Consider the following 17462-nt stretch of genomic DNA (forward strand, 5'->3'; position numbering starts at 1 on the left):
TCCTGGGAGACTCATTCCTCAGGACAGTGAAGCTAAATTCCCCCCTGGGGGCTCTGGGTAGACAGGCAGAACCTTACCTTTTAGAGGGCAGTTCTTCTTCCTGCGCCTGGGCCTCCCCCTCTTCCCCACTGGAGGCTGAGAGACAGGAAAGATTGAGAGGCTGGGACCAGTCCTCACTCACCTCTCCCCAGACAAGCTGCAGACATTTAGTCCTTATGGAAGACGTGACCTTCTACATCTAGTTAATGGATCTCTGCCTTCTTTTCTTTGCTTTCACTCATTTTTAAAGTGGATAAAAATATTGTCTGTTTTCCTTCTTTGAAAAAATGCAAAGAGGGATTTTCGACATGAGATCCACCACGAGTGTCTTCTGTCGCTGTTCCTCTGCTTGAGACACTCAAGACTCCAATGTACAGGTGCCTCTGAGCTGTCAGGCAGGATTCTGCTTCTCAAAGAGGCCAGAGGCCACTCCAGCCTCTGATGGGAGGCTCAGCACAGGCCTCAGATCACCAGACACAGATGGGCTGGGCTACAGGTACTGGCCATGGGAAGGCAACTGATGACTGATGAACCAGGACTGAGGGCCGTCCACCCACACAGATCACAACCCTTTCATAGCCTCCTCCTGGTTCCTGAGTCCTGGCATTTGACTTTGCCCTGATGCCTCCTCTGCACCCACACGGGTGTCTGAGAGCTTAGTCTAGAAATCTTATACTAACTAACTTATACTCTAACCCCTTCCTGCCCTGCCTGGGCCTAGGAGGACAAGGAAATTTCCCATCTCAGGAATCTCTAGTCAATTTGGAAAAGTGGAAATAAAAATAGAAAGAAAAGAGAGAATCATTCTCTGTTAGTTCTGGGCTGAGAGTTCCTTACCTTCCCGATGCTGCTTGTCTGCCCAGTCGGTGGTGAGGATGGATCACTCCCAAGGCAGGGGAGTAACAGAAGGAAGAGCCCCAGTCCACACAGGATGCCCAGGCTGACATCCATCATCCAGGAAGTGGAGCTGGGGTTTAGCCATGTGGCACTATCGCTATTCAGAGGAAATGGATGATTCTCCATCTTCTGAATCCTACTGTCCCTCTAAAGCAACTGAGCCCTGGGCGTTGCCTTTGGGCCTTTTGACTAGGGCCCAGGCCTGCATCACAGAGCTGTGGCCCCTCATCACAAAGGGCTCCTGAGGGTGGGGTTGATGATGTGGGGAGGAGGCTGAACCACAGTCCCTCCCCCACCACCCTGCTCTGCAGATCCCTCCACCCCCTGGGCCTTCTAGATCCTCCTTCAGACTCCACCTGCTCAGCCTGTCAGAGATAGACCTCAGTCAATTTTCTATTCTTTCCCTCTGCAACCCAGATATTACCTGGTTCCTTTGATCTTCTGGAGATCTTGGCTTGAACCCACCAATTTCCTAGCCTTTGAAAGTCTGAAATTCTCCCAGGAATTTTGTTTATTTTCTAGGGATTTTTACTCTCAAAATCTCCTCTGTCTTCATAATTTTCCCACAAACTAAGCTTTCTTCTTTCATCAACTCAGAAGTAGAACTTAACTTTATACTTATTTCAATCTTGTAAATTTTGAATATTTTAGTTGTCATTGTTTATGTTAACCTTTGCTGTCTTCGCTCATGGGCTGACACAAAAAGTCAAACTAATGATTTGTTATTTAAACTTTACAAAACTAATTAAGTATAGTAAAACTATAAATCATTAAACTTCCAAATGATATTTATTTGGTTAGTAACACAATTCTGAGTTATAAAAGCTGCACAAGCACTTATGGAACTTGCTATAATACACACAGACACATACACATATTGTGGCAAACTAATTCATTATTTTCAAATCCATGGATTAATCATTTTCTCTAAATCTTTCATATATTATATTGGTCCTATTTTTTCTTACTCTGCCCAAAATACAATTTCTGCTCTCCAAAGTTTCAGAACATGTGTAATACACATGAAAGGAAGAAATGGGTTATGAGGACTGAACTCTGATCTTTTTCTTTGCTTCCCGCAAAAAACAAAAATCCTTTCTAAGGGAGCCTGGTGAGTCATGCCTACAAATGATAAATCTCAGTAAACAGGTTGTTATGACGTTTATTTCCCAAAGTGAATCTGGTATAGCATCACATGAAAGATAGAAGACCCTTATCTTAATTCAAGCATTCCTTTCTGCAGATTCCTGGTCTTTTGGACAAAGCCTAACTCTTTCAGCCAATTGTCAACTAAAGCATCCCGAAACCCACCTATGACTCTAAGTCCCTGCTTTGAGATGTCCCACCTTTTTGGGCCAAACCAATGTAGGCCTTCCATGTATTGATTTGTGACTTTCCCTGTAATTCCTGTCTCCCCGAAATGTATAAAACCAAACCGTAACTCAGCCACAGCAAGTCCACTTGCTCAAGGCTTCTTGGGTGTGGCTCCAGGTCATGGTTGTCAAATTTGGCTCAGAATAAACCTCCTTCAATTATCTTCCAGAGTTTGTCTTTTTTTTCATTGACAGGATGCACTGAAGTACTGATCCTCACAGTGGAGAGTGGGCCTGGGGAACCAAAGCCTGGGTTTGAGCCTAGTCCAAAGCAGCCTCTTCTGATATCTCTAATGTCTTCAGTACATATATTTTTCTTCAGAGTATGCCCCAGTCACTTATTTTGGGTTGACAACCACATGGCAACTACATGAGTGGATACCTTGGAGTAGAGCCCCTTTTGACTTACAGTGATTTCTCCCATCAGGGCTAAGGTAGCAGCAGCTAGAGATTCACTCCAAGAGATCATTTGTTTTTGTTTCTGCCAAGGCCAAAATACAGCTTTCTCCTGAGTTTCCTCAATCTTCTCAACTTTTTGGCTTGATATTAAGGTTTATTTTGCTGGAAAACCCCTCTAAGGAGTTTTGCTCGCTTCCAAACAGGAAGGCGAGTTTCCCTGCTTCCGTGGTGATAGAGAGTAGGTTCAGCTTGGGCCCCATCTCCAGGTAAGGAGCTGATCTGAGATTTCCTTTTAGACTTTTCTAGCTGAAGGTAAGGTTTATTGTTAGCTGGCTGTAACTTCTATTTATACTTAAAGATCTCAACAATGTATTAATTATGTAGTAATTTCTTCTGTTTTTGGTTTTACTCTGTCTTACATTGGATTTGGCCAACTCTTGGTCAAAACTGACAGAAGGTCTAAATTATGGAAAATGAGGCCTCTAGAATTGACTAAACCTCCCACAGTTGCAATACCTCAGCCAGTTAGAAAAATTATAGTATTTTACCCTGAAATATATTTCTTTGACATACTCTGAGGTGGCTGGCACAGAAATAATGTTACAAAGCTCTCATCTGTCGGAGAAAATTTACATTTATAGAGGATCTCCATTAATACAGCCAGGACTTTATTTACCCAATCTAGGAAAGAATAAGTGAGAATCTGGCACCTTTAAAGGACTTAAAAAAAATTTATTACCTATTCTCTGTGAGGGCTACTAACTGTGAGGCTTTACTTGCATAACAAGACCACCTTGGCTAGCCTCTCTTCTCTCTTGCAAACCTGTTTTGCAACTTCTAAACCCCCATTCTTAAAAAACAAAAACAAAAGAGAAAACAAACAAAAAAACCCTCTGTACTTCATTGAGGAATTAAGTTTCATTCTAAAGGCTCCTGTGTATACATGTTAAAAATTAATTTAAATGCCTTTTTCTCCAATGAATGAATCTACCTCATATCTGATTTTTCAGAGAAACTTATGGGGGAAAGGGTCTTGCTCCCTACAGTTTAAAGCCACTCTGTTTCTTCTGAAAAGCTACAGTAGTGAAAATCCAAAAACCTGGCCAGCTGGCAAAAGGGGCAAGAATTTCTTACCAGCCAGGCTCCTGGCCTTGTTCTCTGTTAAACAAAAGACAAAAATCAGTATTTGCAAGGCTTTGATTAATGTAAGAAAAAGGATTTGTGTGATTAGTCTTGGTACAACAACTCTGGTGTAGTTTTTATAGTTGTTTTTTTTTAATATATATATATATTTTCTTTTTAATTATTATGGGTACATAATAATTGTATATCTTTATAGGGTACGTGTGATGTTTTGATACAGGCATACAATGTGAATTAATCAAATCAGGGTAATTGGGGTATCCTTCACCTCAGGATTAAGATGTTTTATCATTTCTTTGTGTTAGGAACTTACCAATTCCACTCCTTTAGTTATTTTAAAGCATATCTAACTTGTTGTTAACAGTCGTTTTGTTGTGCTATCAAATCTAATTGTCTAGCTACCTTTTTGCACACATTAACCATACCCACTTTTTATTCCCCACTCCCTGCTACCCTTCCCAGCCTCTGGAACCGTCTTTCTATTCTGTGTCCTTGAGATCAATTGTTTTTAATATTTAGCTCCCACATATGAATGAGAACATGGGAGATTTGTCTTTCTGTGCTTGCCTTATTTCACTTAACATAACGTACTCCAGTTCCATTCATATTGTTACAAATCGCAGGATTTCATTCCTTCTTTTGGCTATGTAATATTCCGTTGTGTATATGTACCACAATTTCTTTATCCATTATCTGTTGATGGACACCTAAGTTGATCCCAAATCTTGGCTGAGGTGAATAGTGCCCCAATAAACATGAGAATACAGATAATCTTTTCAACATACTGATTTCCTCTCCTTTGGATATTTACCCAGCAGTGAGATTGCTGGGTCATACGGTAGTTCTATTTTCAGTTTTATGAGGACCTTCCATACTGCTCTCCATAGTGGTTGCATTAATTTGCATTCCCGAAAAGAGCATACAAGGGTTTCCCTTTCTCCACATCCTCATCGGCATTTGTTACTGCCTGTCTTTTTGATAAAAGCCATTTTAACTGGAGTGAGATGATATCTAATTGTAGTTTTGATTTGTGTTTCTCTGATGACTAATGATATTGAGCATTTTTTCATAACATATTGGCCATTTGTATGTCTTCTTTTGAGAAATGTCTATTCAGATTCTTTGGTGATATTTTAATCAGATTTTTTTATTTTTTCCTATTGAGTTTTTGGAGCTCCTTATATATTCTAGTTATTAATCCCTTGTCAGAAGGGTAGTTTGCAAATATTTTCTGACATTCTGTGGGTTGTCTGTTCACTTTCTTGATTGTTTCCTTTGCTCTACAGAAGCTTTTTAGCTTGATGTGATCCCATTTGTCCAATTTTACTTTGGTTGCCTGTGCTTAGGGGATCTTACTCAAGAAATCCTTGCCAAGACCAATGCCTTGAAGCATTTCCCCAAAGTTTTCTTTTAGTAGTTTCATAGTTTCAGGTCTTATATTTAAGTCTTTAATCCATTTTTATTTGATTTTTGTATGTGGCAAGAGATTAGTGTCTAGTTTTATATTTCTGCATAAGGACATCCAGTTTTCCCAGCACGATTTATTGAAGAGACTGTCCTTTCCCCACTGTACATTGTTGGTAACTTTGTCAAAGATAAGTTCACTATGTTCAGGCTACATACATTGCCTTTGCCACCCAAGTCAGAGCTTTAGGCATGTCTGTCCCCCAGACAGTGCACACTGCACCCATTAGATGTGTATACACCCATCCCTACCTCCCCCCATCCACTCGACACTTGATGAATCTTACCACTAAATGTGTACCTAAGTGTTGATCAGTCAATACAAACTTGGTGGTGAGTACATGTGTGCTTGTCCCTCCATTCTTGCGATACTTCACCCAGTAGAAGGAACTCCAGCTCTATCCAGGACAATACAAGAGGTGCTAGATCACCACTGCTCTCTGTGGCTTAGCAGAAAGCTCCATCGTATACATACATCACACTTCACTAATCCACTCTTGTATTGATGGTCACTTGGGCCGTTTCCACATCCCTGAAATTGTGTTACACATGGATCCCCACAATAAACACTCACCAATGTAAAATCATCCAAAAACTAAAGGTCAAAGGCCAGATACCACAATGGCTCAAAAGAGAAAACAGAGCAACAAAGTTCAACTCAACAGGGTGAACAGAAATCTGCCCCACTTAATTCTCTCAAATGTGAATGGCTTGAATTTCCTACTAAAGAGACATAGGCTGGCCAAATGGATAAATATACACAAGCCAAGTATATGCTGTCTTCAGGAAACACATCTAACACACAAGGATGCATTCAGACTCAAGGTGAAGGGATGGAAAACAATATTTCAAGCAAACGGAAGCCAAAAGAAAGCTGGGGTGGTAGTTCTGATTTCAGATAACTTAGTCTTCAAATCAACAAAAGTAATGAAAGACAAAGATGGTCACTTTATAATGGTGAAGGGTACAATTCAACAAGAAGACATAACAATTCTAAATATTTATGCACCTAACTCAGGGGCACCCAGATTCATAAAGCAAATCCTACTTGATCTAAACAAAATGATAAACAGCAACACTGTAATAGCCAGGGACTTCAACATCCCTCTGACAGAACAGGACAGATACTCCAAACAGAAAATAAACAAAGAAACAATGGACTTAAACAGAACTCTAGAACAAATGGGCCTGACTGATATTTACAGAACATTCTACCCCCAAACCACTGAATATACATTTTTCTTGTCAGCTCAGGGGATATTCTCTAAGATTGACCATATCCTAGGCCACAAGACATGTCTCAAAAAATTTTAAAAAAACCAGGAATTATACCATGTATCTTCTCAGACCACATTGGAATAAAATTAGAAGTCAACTCCAAAAGAAACTCTCATCTCTACACAAAGTCATGGAGACTAAACAACCTTCTGATGAACAATTATTGTGTTAAGGAGGAAATCAAGATGGAAATCAAAAGATTCTTGAACTGAATGGTATCAAAAGATTCTTGAAATGAAAAGATTTGAACTGAATGGTAAAGGAGACACAAGTTATCAAAATCAGTGGGACACAGCTAAAGCAGTCCTGAGAGGAAAATTTATAGCCATAAATGCCTACATCCAAAAGACAGAAAGATCACAAATCAACAATCTAATGAATTGTCTCAAAGAACTGGAAAAGGATGAGCAAACCAACCCCAAACCCAGCAGAAGAAAATAAATAGCAAAGATCAGAGCAGAACTAAAGGAAATTGATAATAAAAAAAGCTATGCAGAAGATTAACAAAACAAAAAGTTCATTCTTTGAAAAAATAAAATTGACATGCCTCATGCTAGATTAAGAAGAAGAAGAAAAGAAAGAACTCTAATAAGCTCCATCAGGAATGAAAAAGGAAAAATTACAACTGATGCCACAGAAATACAAAATATAACCTATGAATACTATAAAAACTTCTATGCACATAAACTTGAAAATGTGGAGGAAATGGACAAATTCTTAGAAACACAGCTTCCCTAGGCGCAATCAGGAAGAAATAGAATTGCTTGGGGCTTTTTAAGCAGGAATTGAGACACTAAAAACAATTTAAGTCATATTTTGACCTATAGTCTATGAAATGTTGCAAATAAATTTTCCTAAGTATTGTGATTATCAGTATATTTTATTTTATGCTGCTAATGAACAGTTCACCTTTTTACAAAATTATGAAAGACCAATGGCTGAATTAAGGGCATGTGGAGAAACTTACACCATGTGCTGAAGAAGTAGACATCTGTGATCAGAAACACATTGGTAATTACTCTGTGCCGACATCCTTACATGTGCCTGTGTTTGTATAAGTAACATATTTCTGTTTTTATTCATTGTATATGCCTAAAATGTGAATAATGGAATGTTAAGCACAAGTTATATCATGAATTAACTTATCTGTTCTGTCATGTTTAGAAACTTAACTAAATGTGTTTTCGTACAATAGCTCCCAGTAACTCAGAAAGAAGTGCTCATTTGTGTTAGAAAATGTGTGATCTTTGAGGTCAAATAAGAAAATTACTTTATCCTGTAACAGAATGATTTCTTACCCAAACAAAACACATAATCTGTATTTTACCCTTCTTTTTTAGACATTTTGTTGAGAATGGAGTATAGAGAAGAAGAAATTGAGCACTCTCTCAGAAAATGGCAACACGATGAAATTACTACGAACTATATGTTACTGAAGGGAAAAATCTCTTGAAGTAAGAGTAATCAGAGAGGAAGAGCTGAAATACCTTTTAAATTATCAGTTTAGGCCGGGCGCGGTGGCTCACGCCTGTAATCCTAGCACTCTGGGAGGCCGAGGCGGGTGGATTGCTCAAGGTCAGGAGTTCGAGACCAGCCTGAGCGAGACCCCGTCTCTACTAAAAATAGAAAGACATTATATGGACAACTAAAAATCTATATAGAAAAAATTAGCCGGGCATAGTGGCGCATGCCTGTAGTCCCAGCTACTCGGGAGGCTGAGGCAGTAGGATCGCTTAAGCCGAGGAGTCTGAGGTTGCTGTGAGCTAAGCTGACGCCACGGCACTCACTCTAGCCTGGGCAACAAAGTGAGACTCTGTCTCAACAAAAAAAAAAAAAAAAAAAAAAAAAAAAAAAATTATCAGTTTATGTTAAATTATTTTCTTAGTTTTGCTTTGATTCAAACCTTGCCCAAGCCCCAGCCCCAGTCTTTGACTCAAACCTTGCCCAAGCCCCAGCCCCAGCCCCCACCTTTGGATAAGATCCACAGCCAGGTCCCTCTGTCTCCTGCTCCCCCAGAAGTACCATATTGCTCTCCACCCCAGAGTAAAGGGGACCCTACAGGAAGCTGTAGAACAACTTGCCCTACATCCCAGGAGAAGGCACAATTCCTCATCCCAACTGCAGGTGAGCATCTGGAATGGCCCTTGCAGAAGTGACTGAGGTGAAAGGGGCAAATGTTATCCTCTCTGCTCAAAAACTCTCGGGCCTCCTGTAGCCAACCCACTCCAGACCTTCCCCAGGATAGCGAGGATTCTCAGAGCCACAAGTCTGCCTCCGTTCTTCTCAGAGATTCGATCATCCCTGAGCACCAGGAGCAGCACAAGCAACATATTCAAAGGAGTTTCACCCCCGATAAAGACCAGTTGGGCCCTCCCTGCAGATCCCAAGCACCCATGATGCAGCCTCAGGGTGAATTCCCAGGGAGGGGTCAGCCTGGGGCAGAAGACAAGCATGGGGCATTTGCAGGTAAAAGCAGCAAGGATGAACAGAAGATGGGCTCCAGGCACTCTGAAAGATTCTCTCAGGAGGGTTCCATAAGTGTCAAAGAAGACAAGGACCCAACCAGGAACCTAGGGCAAGATCTGAAGAGGTTCCCAGAAGATCTATCTATACATAGGTTCAAGAAATACTTTGGTGAAAGTTCTGGAGGATAAGGAGGAGGAGGAGTCAGATAGTGACTGGATTAGCCTCCAGAGGTATAAATCAGGAAATTATCTACCCAGGGGCCCAGAGAAGCAGCAGGTTGACAAAACCCTGAATTTCCAATTGGACCAGAAGGTGGGGGAGATCAAGGAAGGCACGGTCCCTGTGCGTGAGCATCAGTCCAGGATCACTGCCAGCTGTACTGTTCTCAAGTCTGACACCCACCATAAACCCAGAAATCTAGCATTCTTGAGGGGTCAGAAATGCCATGTGAACACCTCCCAGGAGCTTTTATCCTTGATCCCTGCACTCAAGAGATGCGTGAAGCACATATTATAAGGTTTCGTGTGAGGCATAGATGGGGTTCCAATCTCCAGTCTCTGGAGCCCATAAATCTTGCGGGTCAAACCCCACCCTTTCCATTCTCCAGCCTTCCCTCCTGGGCCACTGGTGAATTTGGGGATGGCTCCATAGCTGCGGTTGCCAATTTTCTGGGAGAACATCCTTGGAAAGGATGTTGATTAGTACCATCCAATTGGTACTAATAGATCAACATTTAGGTGCACATATGGAAGTAACATTCATCAGGGATTGGGCAGGTGTCGGGGGCGGGAGGAGGGGATGGGTAAATTCACACCTAATGGGTGCAGTACGTGCTGTCTGGAGAATGAGCATGCTTGCAGCTTTGACTCAGCTGGTGCAAAGGCAATTTATGTGACCAAAGCGTTTGTACCCCTGTAATATTCTGAAATTTAGAAAAATTATAGAGACAGAAAGTATAATGGTGGTTGCCAGGGTTGTGGGTTCAGAGGAATGGAAAGTTATTGTTTAATGGGTACAGAGTTTCAGTTTTGCAACATAAAAAGAGTTCTGGAGATGGATGACAGTGATGGTTGCACAATATGAATGTACTTAATACCCCTGAACTGTACACTTAAATATTTTTAAGATGCTAAATTTTCTGCTACATGTATTTTACTACGGTAAAAAAAATTGAAAACAAAAATGGGGCTAACAGTACTATTTATCTCCCTGGGTTACTTTGAGGCTGATATGAGATAATACAGGGGATCTGGACTTAGCACATAGCAAGTGCTCAATTAATGATAGCTTTGATTATTATTAACTCTGTGCTCATCTGAGTCACAGAAATAACAAGTCTTGTGATTGTTCCTTAGTTCTCTGCCATGGCCAGTCACTTTGGAGTTAAGAGGAATACATGTCCAGTTGTACCCCAGGATTGCTTGGTCCTGAGGGAGGCAGACTCAGAATTCCCTAAAGGACTCTCTGATTAGCCAAACACCCTCATTGGATAGAATGCAGAGAGTTCTTTGGTCGCCAGGATAGAAACTTTGATGCTCACCAGACATTCCATCTATTTCCTCATATCTAGTTTTGTTTTGTTTTGTTTTGTCTTTTTTCAGATAGAGACGGGTTTATGCATAATAGTATGGGATGGACTGGGAAAGTTCCAGGGCCTGTAGTGATGAGCTTCTCAGGAACAGACAGACAGGAGTGGCCCAGACAGACCAGCAGACAGAGGAACAGGGAAACAAAACCAAATGGGGAAACAGTTGTGTCCAGGTATCAGATCTAGCTCTGCCCTGGGGACTGGGTGGAGCAGGGCTGACAGGGGCCTCCATCCTGGTAGGGGCCCCTCTCCTCACTCCCTGCTGCCCTCATCTGGCATGCTGGGACCTTTGGCAGGCAGAGTTTCCAGAGCTATGGAATAGTTGGTCTGAGTGGGCAGAGGATCAAGGCTCTTGGAGACTCCCTGGAGAGGTGGAGGCCTGGGTGGTGTGGGGTTAGCAGCACTGGGGGGAATGTGGCCAGACTCCAGGTGCCTGGGGTGGGGCCACTGCTCAGCAGGGCGCCTGTGTCCAGGGCAGGCCCCCCCCCACCCTGCCCACCACACCAACATGGTGCAATAAATAAAGTTTCAAGTTGTTAAGTCGGTGTTGAACAGAGAGCTGGAGGCTTGCAGACAGGCAGGGGCTTTGAAAGAGAAGCCCCAGCCACCCACCATGGCCTCTCAGTGGGCTCTAACTGTATTAAGTCAATCTTGGGCACTGGAGTGGATGTCTGGCCCGGATGTCCACATGGGCACTCCGTGCAGGGGCTCAGCCCCTCAGACCAGGGCCAAAGCCTGCTCAGTGGGGCAAAAGCAGGGCAGCATGGTGCCCACAGCGTCCACAATGGCTGCCAGTTGCTCAGCCTGTGCCTGAGGCCCACAGAGCTGCATGCAGTCTGCCAGCCGCAGCAAGTACTCAAGGTTGTGGCCAGAGAAGCCTCGGCAGACCAGTATCTGCCTAGCGATGGCCTCCTCAGGCACAGGGCCCAGGTAGCCAGGGAGCTCTGGGCTGGCCACATAGGCCAACGCCTTGCGTGGTTGGTCAGGGGCATCTTGAAGATAGAAAGTGACCTCCTTGGTATCATAGCTGCCAGGCACTGCCTCCCGCACATTCAGGAACTTCAGGGCCTCGCTCACCTGCTTGCCTGGCACCTGGTACGTCACGCCCCGAGTGCAGCCCTCGTGATCTTCAAGGAGAGTCACCACACCGCCAGGCATCTTGTCGCTGCCCCGATGGAAGGTGTCTCCCTGCCAGAAATGGCGGCTGTAGCCGCGCACAAAGCCCACAGGGCTGTCACTGTAAGTGAAGTCAGGCCTCCACACCAGGGAGCCGCACCTGAAAGTCCACAGTGCTTGAGCATCGCCGTCGTCCCGGGGGTGCTGAGCGGAGGGCGCAGGGGACCGCGAGCGGGGCACGGTGTTCGGGGCTGCGGATTCCTGCTTCACGGTGCAGGGCTCATGAGACCGCCACCTTCGCCAAGGTCAAGCAGGTACCTGAGTGCCGAGCTGAAGCAATACCAGACGGAGCAAAGGTGACGCCCTGGACGAGTGTCAGGCTGAGCTGAAGAAACTCCGCAAGAAGAGCCAGGGGAGCAAGACCCCGCAGAAGTTCTCGGACAAGGAGCTGCAGTACATCGATGCCATCAGCAACAAGCAGGGCGAGCTGGAGGGCTACGTGTCCGAGGCCTACAAGAGGGCCCTCACCGAGGAGCGCCGGCGGTTCTGCTTCCTCGTGGAGAAGCGGTTGGCCGTGGCGTCTCGTGGAGAAGCGGTTGGCCGTGGCCAAGAACGCTGCCGCCTACCGCGCCAAGGTCAAGGAGCTGCTGGCCCAGAAGCTGTCGCTGTGGCAACAGGCTGTGCTGACCCCAACAAGATCCCCGACCGCGCGGTCCAGCTGATGCAGCAAGTGGCTAGCAGCAACGCTGCCACCCTCCCCGGCATTCTGTCGGCCTCCAAGTCCAACCCGGTCATCTCAGACTCCGTTCCGGGAGCCAAGCCCCTGCCGGTGCCCCCCGAGCTGGCACCGTTTGTTGGGTCCCAGAGGAAGCTGAGCTACTCTTGCTCTAACACGCTGCCCGTGCGCAAGAGCGTGACCCCCCAAAATAGCTATGCCGCCACTGGGAACAAGACTGCCCCGCTCCAGCTCCATGGCTGCCGGCCTGGAGCGCAACAGGAGCATGCAGGTGAAGGCCATCTTCTCCCACGCAGCTGGGGACAACAGCACCCTGCTGAGCTTCAAGGAAGGGGACCTCATCACCCTGCTGGTGCCCGAGGCCCGTGGTGGCTGGCATTATGGCCAGAGCGAGACCAAGCTCCTGCAGCAGGGCAAGAGCAGTAGCTCCGGGAACCTCCTGGACGAGGACGACCTGGCCCTGCCACCCCCCCATCCCCGACTATGGCGCGTCCTCCCGGGCCTTCCCCACCCAGATGGCCGCCACATTCAAGCAGCGGCCCTACAGCGTGGCGGTACCCGCCTTCTCCCAGGGTCTGGACGACTATGGCGCCGGGTCCGTGAGCAGGAATCGCTTCGCCCATGTACAGCCGAAACCCACGGTGACCAACGACAGGTCTGCTCCCCTCCTCAGCTGAGGGCCACGTCTGCTCTGCTGCCCCTGTGGCCACCACCCCACCCCCACATGGAATCTATCTGTCACCATCTACGTGTTCCTGCTTAGGGAACGGCCACGCCCCCGCCTGCCAGACTGCGCCCACTGCAATCTGGCCTGGATCCTGGCTGTACCTGGCTGAGGCCCCACGGAGTGAGGGCTGGTCCCTGAGAGGCCCTGGGGCAGAGGGACCCGCCTCCTTGAGGGCAGGCGCCTCTGGGTCATGGGCCACAGAGCCCTGGGGCACTCCTGGGTCTGGAGGACAGGGAGGACATCCAGTCAGCCGTAGCTGGAAGAGGAGCCCAGCTGCCCTCCACTCCCACACGTGCAGTCAATAAACAGGCTGCCCCCTCACCCCAAAAAGGCTTTATTCAGACTACTTTTAAATAAGTGGTTGCTTTTATTGTCAGTTTTATTTTCCCCAAGTGTATTTTTTTCTCTGTTCTTCTATTTCTTTGTTTCCCTATATATATATATATATATATATATATATGTATAAGATTCTTATACATATATACATATATATATATATAATTTCCAATCCTGGATATTGCCCTGCCACCCATGAAAACTATTCTGGCACCAAAAGTAATGATAAATGTTAAGTGTAATAGAAAAGTAAAGCAAAGAGCCATTCAGCTTCAGTCTTTACATACCATGAATAAAGATTAAAACATCACATGGAGAAGTTTACCTGGTGATTGTTCACCTGCAGTACTGTGGACTTTTAACTTTTTGTCCCCTTTTTGGTGAAACAGAGTAAAAATAGTCATCTACCATTACTGTTATTTGCTGATTTTATTTTATTTTGATGGTAATATTCTTATGACACTATTGCAACCAAATTGGCTTTACCATCTTGGCTTAGTAGGTATAGAAGACAATGGATTACCATCTTTATTGCTGTAATGTGTTAAGCATTATATGTTAGTAGAATCTAGTTTAATTGTTTCAGGTAGAAAGTATTCTTTGAGTTTCCATTTTGAATGTGTTTGGACTAAACAAACAATAAACTACTGATGACTGCAAAAAAAAAAAAAAAAAAAAAAGGCCCGAAGATGTCAAAGGGAATGTTTAGCTGGAAACCAGAGATAAAATAAACTATGTAATTGATAACAATAAACATACTGGTGCTGTAAGTGCTCGTAACATTATGCTGTTTAAAAAGAAACAAGCCGGCTGTCAGGGAGTAGTTCGTGCCATGAAGGAGGCATTTGGCGTTATTGAAAGAGGTGATATTCTGCCTTAGCATTCACTTGCATTCTTTCCCTGCTCTTTCCTGTTCATTATGCTTTAATTCTGAAGACCATATGAGGGTAGACTATATTACCTTTTAAAAACTACAAACATTTGTATAGGCAAACTATTTTCTTAAAGTTGATGGTCAAATGTTAAAATGTTATTTTTCATACCATTTATAATCTTGTCACAATCCACTTAACAAAGTTTGGTTAGATTTCAGTGAAAATTATCTTCCAGGGTAGTTTTTTTTTCTCTTCCTGGGATGGGGGGGTAACTTTACTACAGTTAGTATGTATGGTGCAGAATTTCATGCAAATGAGCTTTGCCAGCAGTGTGAAAATTTAAACGTATTTAAACAAAACCAAAAAAAATGAATGCACAAACTTGCTGCTGCTTAGATCACTGAAGCTTCTAGGACCCAGTTTCTTTTGCTGATTTAAAAACAAAATGAAAAAAATAAAAAAGTTGTTCCTGAAAAAAAACCTTTAAATTTATATTTTCAAATGAAACATGTAAGTTTCTAGTAATCACGTTTAAATGAATGCTAAGGCATATAGTCTTTTTTTTTTTTTTTTTTTTTTTTTTTTTTTTTGTGGCTGAGGTAGGATGGCATATAGTCTTATCTGTAAATTAGAATCTTAAGATTATTTGAACCTTTGAGATAATGTTAAAACACTAGACTAAAATCATTCAATTGATTTTATAGATAAACATAAATCAATATGTATAAAGTTATCCTAAGAAGAAATAGAACATTTTTATTTAAAAAACCTTCCTTTTATGGCAAAATAAAAACTTCAAAAAAAAAAAAAAAACCCGTCATGATATCATCTTACCGTTTTATTTGCTAAACACAAACAGTTATTTGGCATTTGTCAGACTGGATTCTCCAGTGCCCGGTGTCTGTTACAGCTACTTTCCAGTTGCTACTGTTTATGCTCATTTCTTTAAGGCAGTGCAAGATCTTGAAGTATTTTATTAGATGAAGAAATTTTGAATTGTATTGATTTTATTTTACTGTATTCCAGTTCTGAGATTACTGACCAGTGGGCAGTATACATGTGTTGATGTCTGTCTTGGGTCTTCTGGAACAATTATGATTTAGAAGATTCTGTCCCACCATTTATGTAGACCAAAAAATACTTTCCTAATTCCTGAATGTGACACAATTCTATTGTCACATTTTGTGTTGTGATTTTAGGTTATGAAAACATGATCATTATATGTACATCAAGTAATTTTTATTTATTGTGAATGTTTGAGTAGCTCACTAGCCCAGCCCTCCTCTATGTTGGCTAAGAGAGTTATTACATTTTTTAACTATGTATTTGAGAGTAACATGGATTTTGCTATTGTTTTTGGAATATTCAGTCTATTGCTATAACATGTTAAATGAGACCACGAAATTTAAGGGCTTCTGATTCTGATTAAGTTAATGAATAGGGTTCCAGGCTCTTTCCTCTGGGTTCTTGAAAGAGAATAAAGTTATGTTTATCTTATCTTTGTTATCAGGTTTGCTTAATTCTTTTGAACTATGATCTTAAAGGCACAAACAGTACCAATCATCTTGCTCATTTGTTAATAGCAGATCTATATTGCAACAAGAAAATTATTTTTCAGAATAAAGCTCAGTTAAAATCAACTTAAGTCACTGCTGAATTTCTAAACCAGAATTTGGACTTATATCAACATCAACATGTATATGTGTTAGATGATCCTCAACTATTGTCCGAATTTAATAAACAGTCAATTTTTAAAACATTTTAATATTAAAAGTTATGAAAGAATGTGGTAATAGCAGTCTTACCTCTGCATTTTCTTTCAATTGTAAATTGCAATTATTTGTTGGGTATTTTGGGCTACAAAGCACAGAAACTTTAAAAATGAAAATGTACACATTTTACTGCAATGATCCCTGTGCATTTTTTCTAGTGTCTGAGGCTTCCAGTTGGACTTGAACTCCCATGTTGTCTAGTTTCCTACCTAGAGGTGTATCTTCTAGGAAGGAAACAGAAAAGAGTGAACAACAATTTGAATGGAAATGAGCTTTGACCTACCTTGTAAAACAAAAGCACAAACAAAAGAGAAAGTGGTCGGTGAGAGCTCCCCAAACAGAATAATATAACAAGAAAGATTTTCCAGGTATCTCCACAATCAAATCCAATCCACTAAACAAACAAAAAATAAATAAAAATAAAAAAGAAAGCTTCTCACAGGACAACGGAGGGGATGCGGCCTCCAATCTTCTTTATAGGTATGACCCCCGCGGATCAAGGTGGCCTCCATGAACCAGCGTCACGTGGATTTCTACCTCGCCTCCATTGAAGACATGCTGGTGGCCGTCGGGGGCCGGAATGAGAACGGAGCTCTCTCGTCGGTAGTGAGGGACAGTCCCAAGACCGACTCCTGGTCCTATGTGGCCGGCCTGCCAAGGTTCACGTACGGCCACGCGGGCACCATCTACAAAGACTTCGTGCACATCTCGGGGGGCCACGACTACCAGATGGGCCCTTACCGCAAGAACCTGCTGCGCTTCGCACACCGGATGGACGTGTGGGAGGAGCGGCGGCCCCTGACCACCCCCCGCGGCTGGCACGGCATGTGCAGCCTGAGCATCTACTCCATCCGGGGCAGCGACGACAACATCGAGTCCGTGGAGCGCTGTGACGTGCTGGGCATGGAGGCCTATATCCCGCAGCGCACCCAGTGGACCCGCGTGGCGCCGCGGCTGCACGCCAACAGCGAGTCGGGCGTGGCCGGGTGGGAGGGCCGCGTCTACATCCTGGGCGGGTACAGCTGGGAGAACACCGCCTTCTCCAAGCAAGTGCACGACCGCGAGGCCAACAAGTGGAGCAAAGCCATCGACCTGCCCAAGGCCATTGCCGGCGTGTCGGCCTGCGTCTGTGCCCTGAAGCCGCGGCTAGAGGACAAGAAGAAGAAGGGCAAGGACAAGAGGCAGCAGGACTGGGGCCACTGACCCACCGGCGCCCTCCCGGGCCTCGGCCACTGCCAGCTCCCGAGTGTCTG

The 17462-nt window shown here is 43.8% G+C and overlaps 2 protein-coding genes and 1 pseudogene across 2 annotated transcripts; 2 read left to right on the forward strand and 1 right to left on the reverse strand.

Moving 5' to 3' along the window:
• Positions 1-8767: 8767 nt before the first annotated feature.
• Positions 8768-17412, forward strand: LOC138385936 (kelch-like protein 36). Its single transcript, XM_069472111.1, is given in 4 exon segments — positions 8768-9059; positions 9211-9448; positions 10304-10328; positions 16711-17412. Coding segments are annotated over 4 exon segments (1257 nt in total).
• Positions 11365-12039, reverse strand: LOC138387891 (glutathione-specific gamma-glutamylcyclotransferase 1-like; the record flags this gene model as incomplete). The annotated part of the gene is made up of 1 exon (XM_069475068.1): positions 11365-12039. A coding segment is annotated over one exon (675 nt), but the record flags the coding sequence as incomplete, so codon positions are not given.
• LOC138387895 (BAR/IMD domain-containing adapter protein 2 pseudogene) lies at positions 12046-13176 on the forward strand (annotated as a pseudogene).
• Positions 17413-17462: the final 50 nt, after the last annotated feature.

Source organism: Eulemur rufifrons, chromosome 7 (genome assembly GCF_041146395.1).
Source record: "Eulemur rufifrons isolate Redbay chromosome 7, OSU_ERuf_1, whole genome shotgun sequence".
In the NCBI taxonomy this organism is placed as follows: Eukaryota; Metazoa; Chordata; class Mammalia; order Primates; family Lemuridae; genus Eulemur; species Eulemur rufifrons.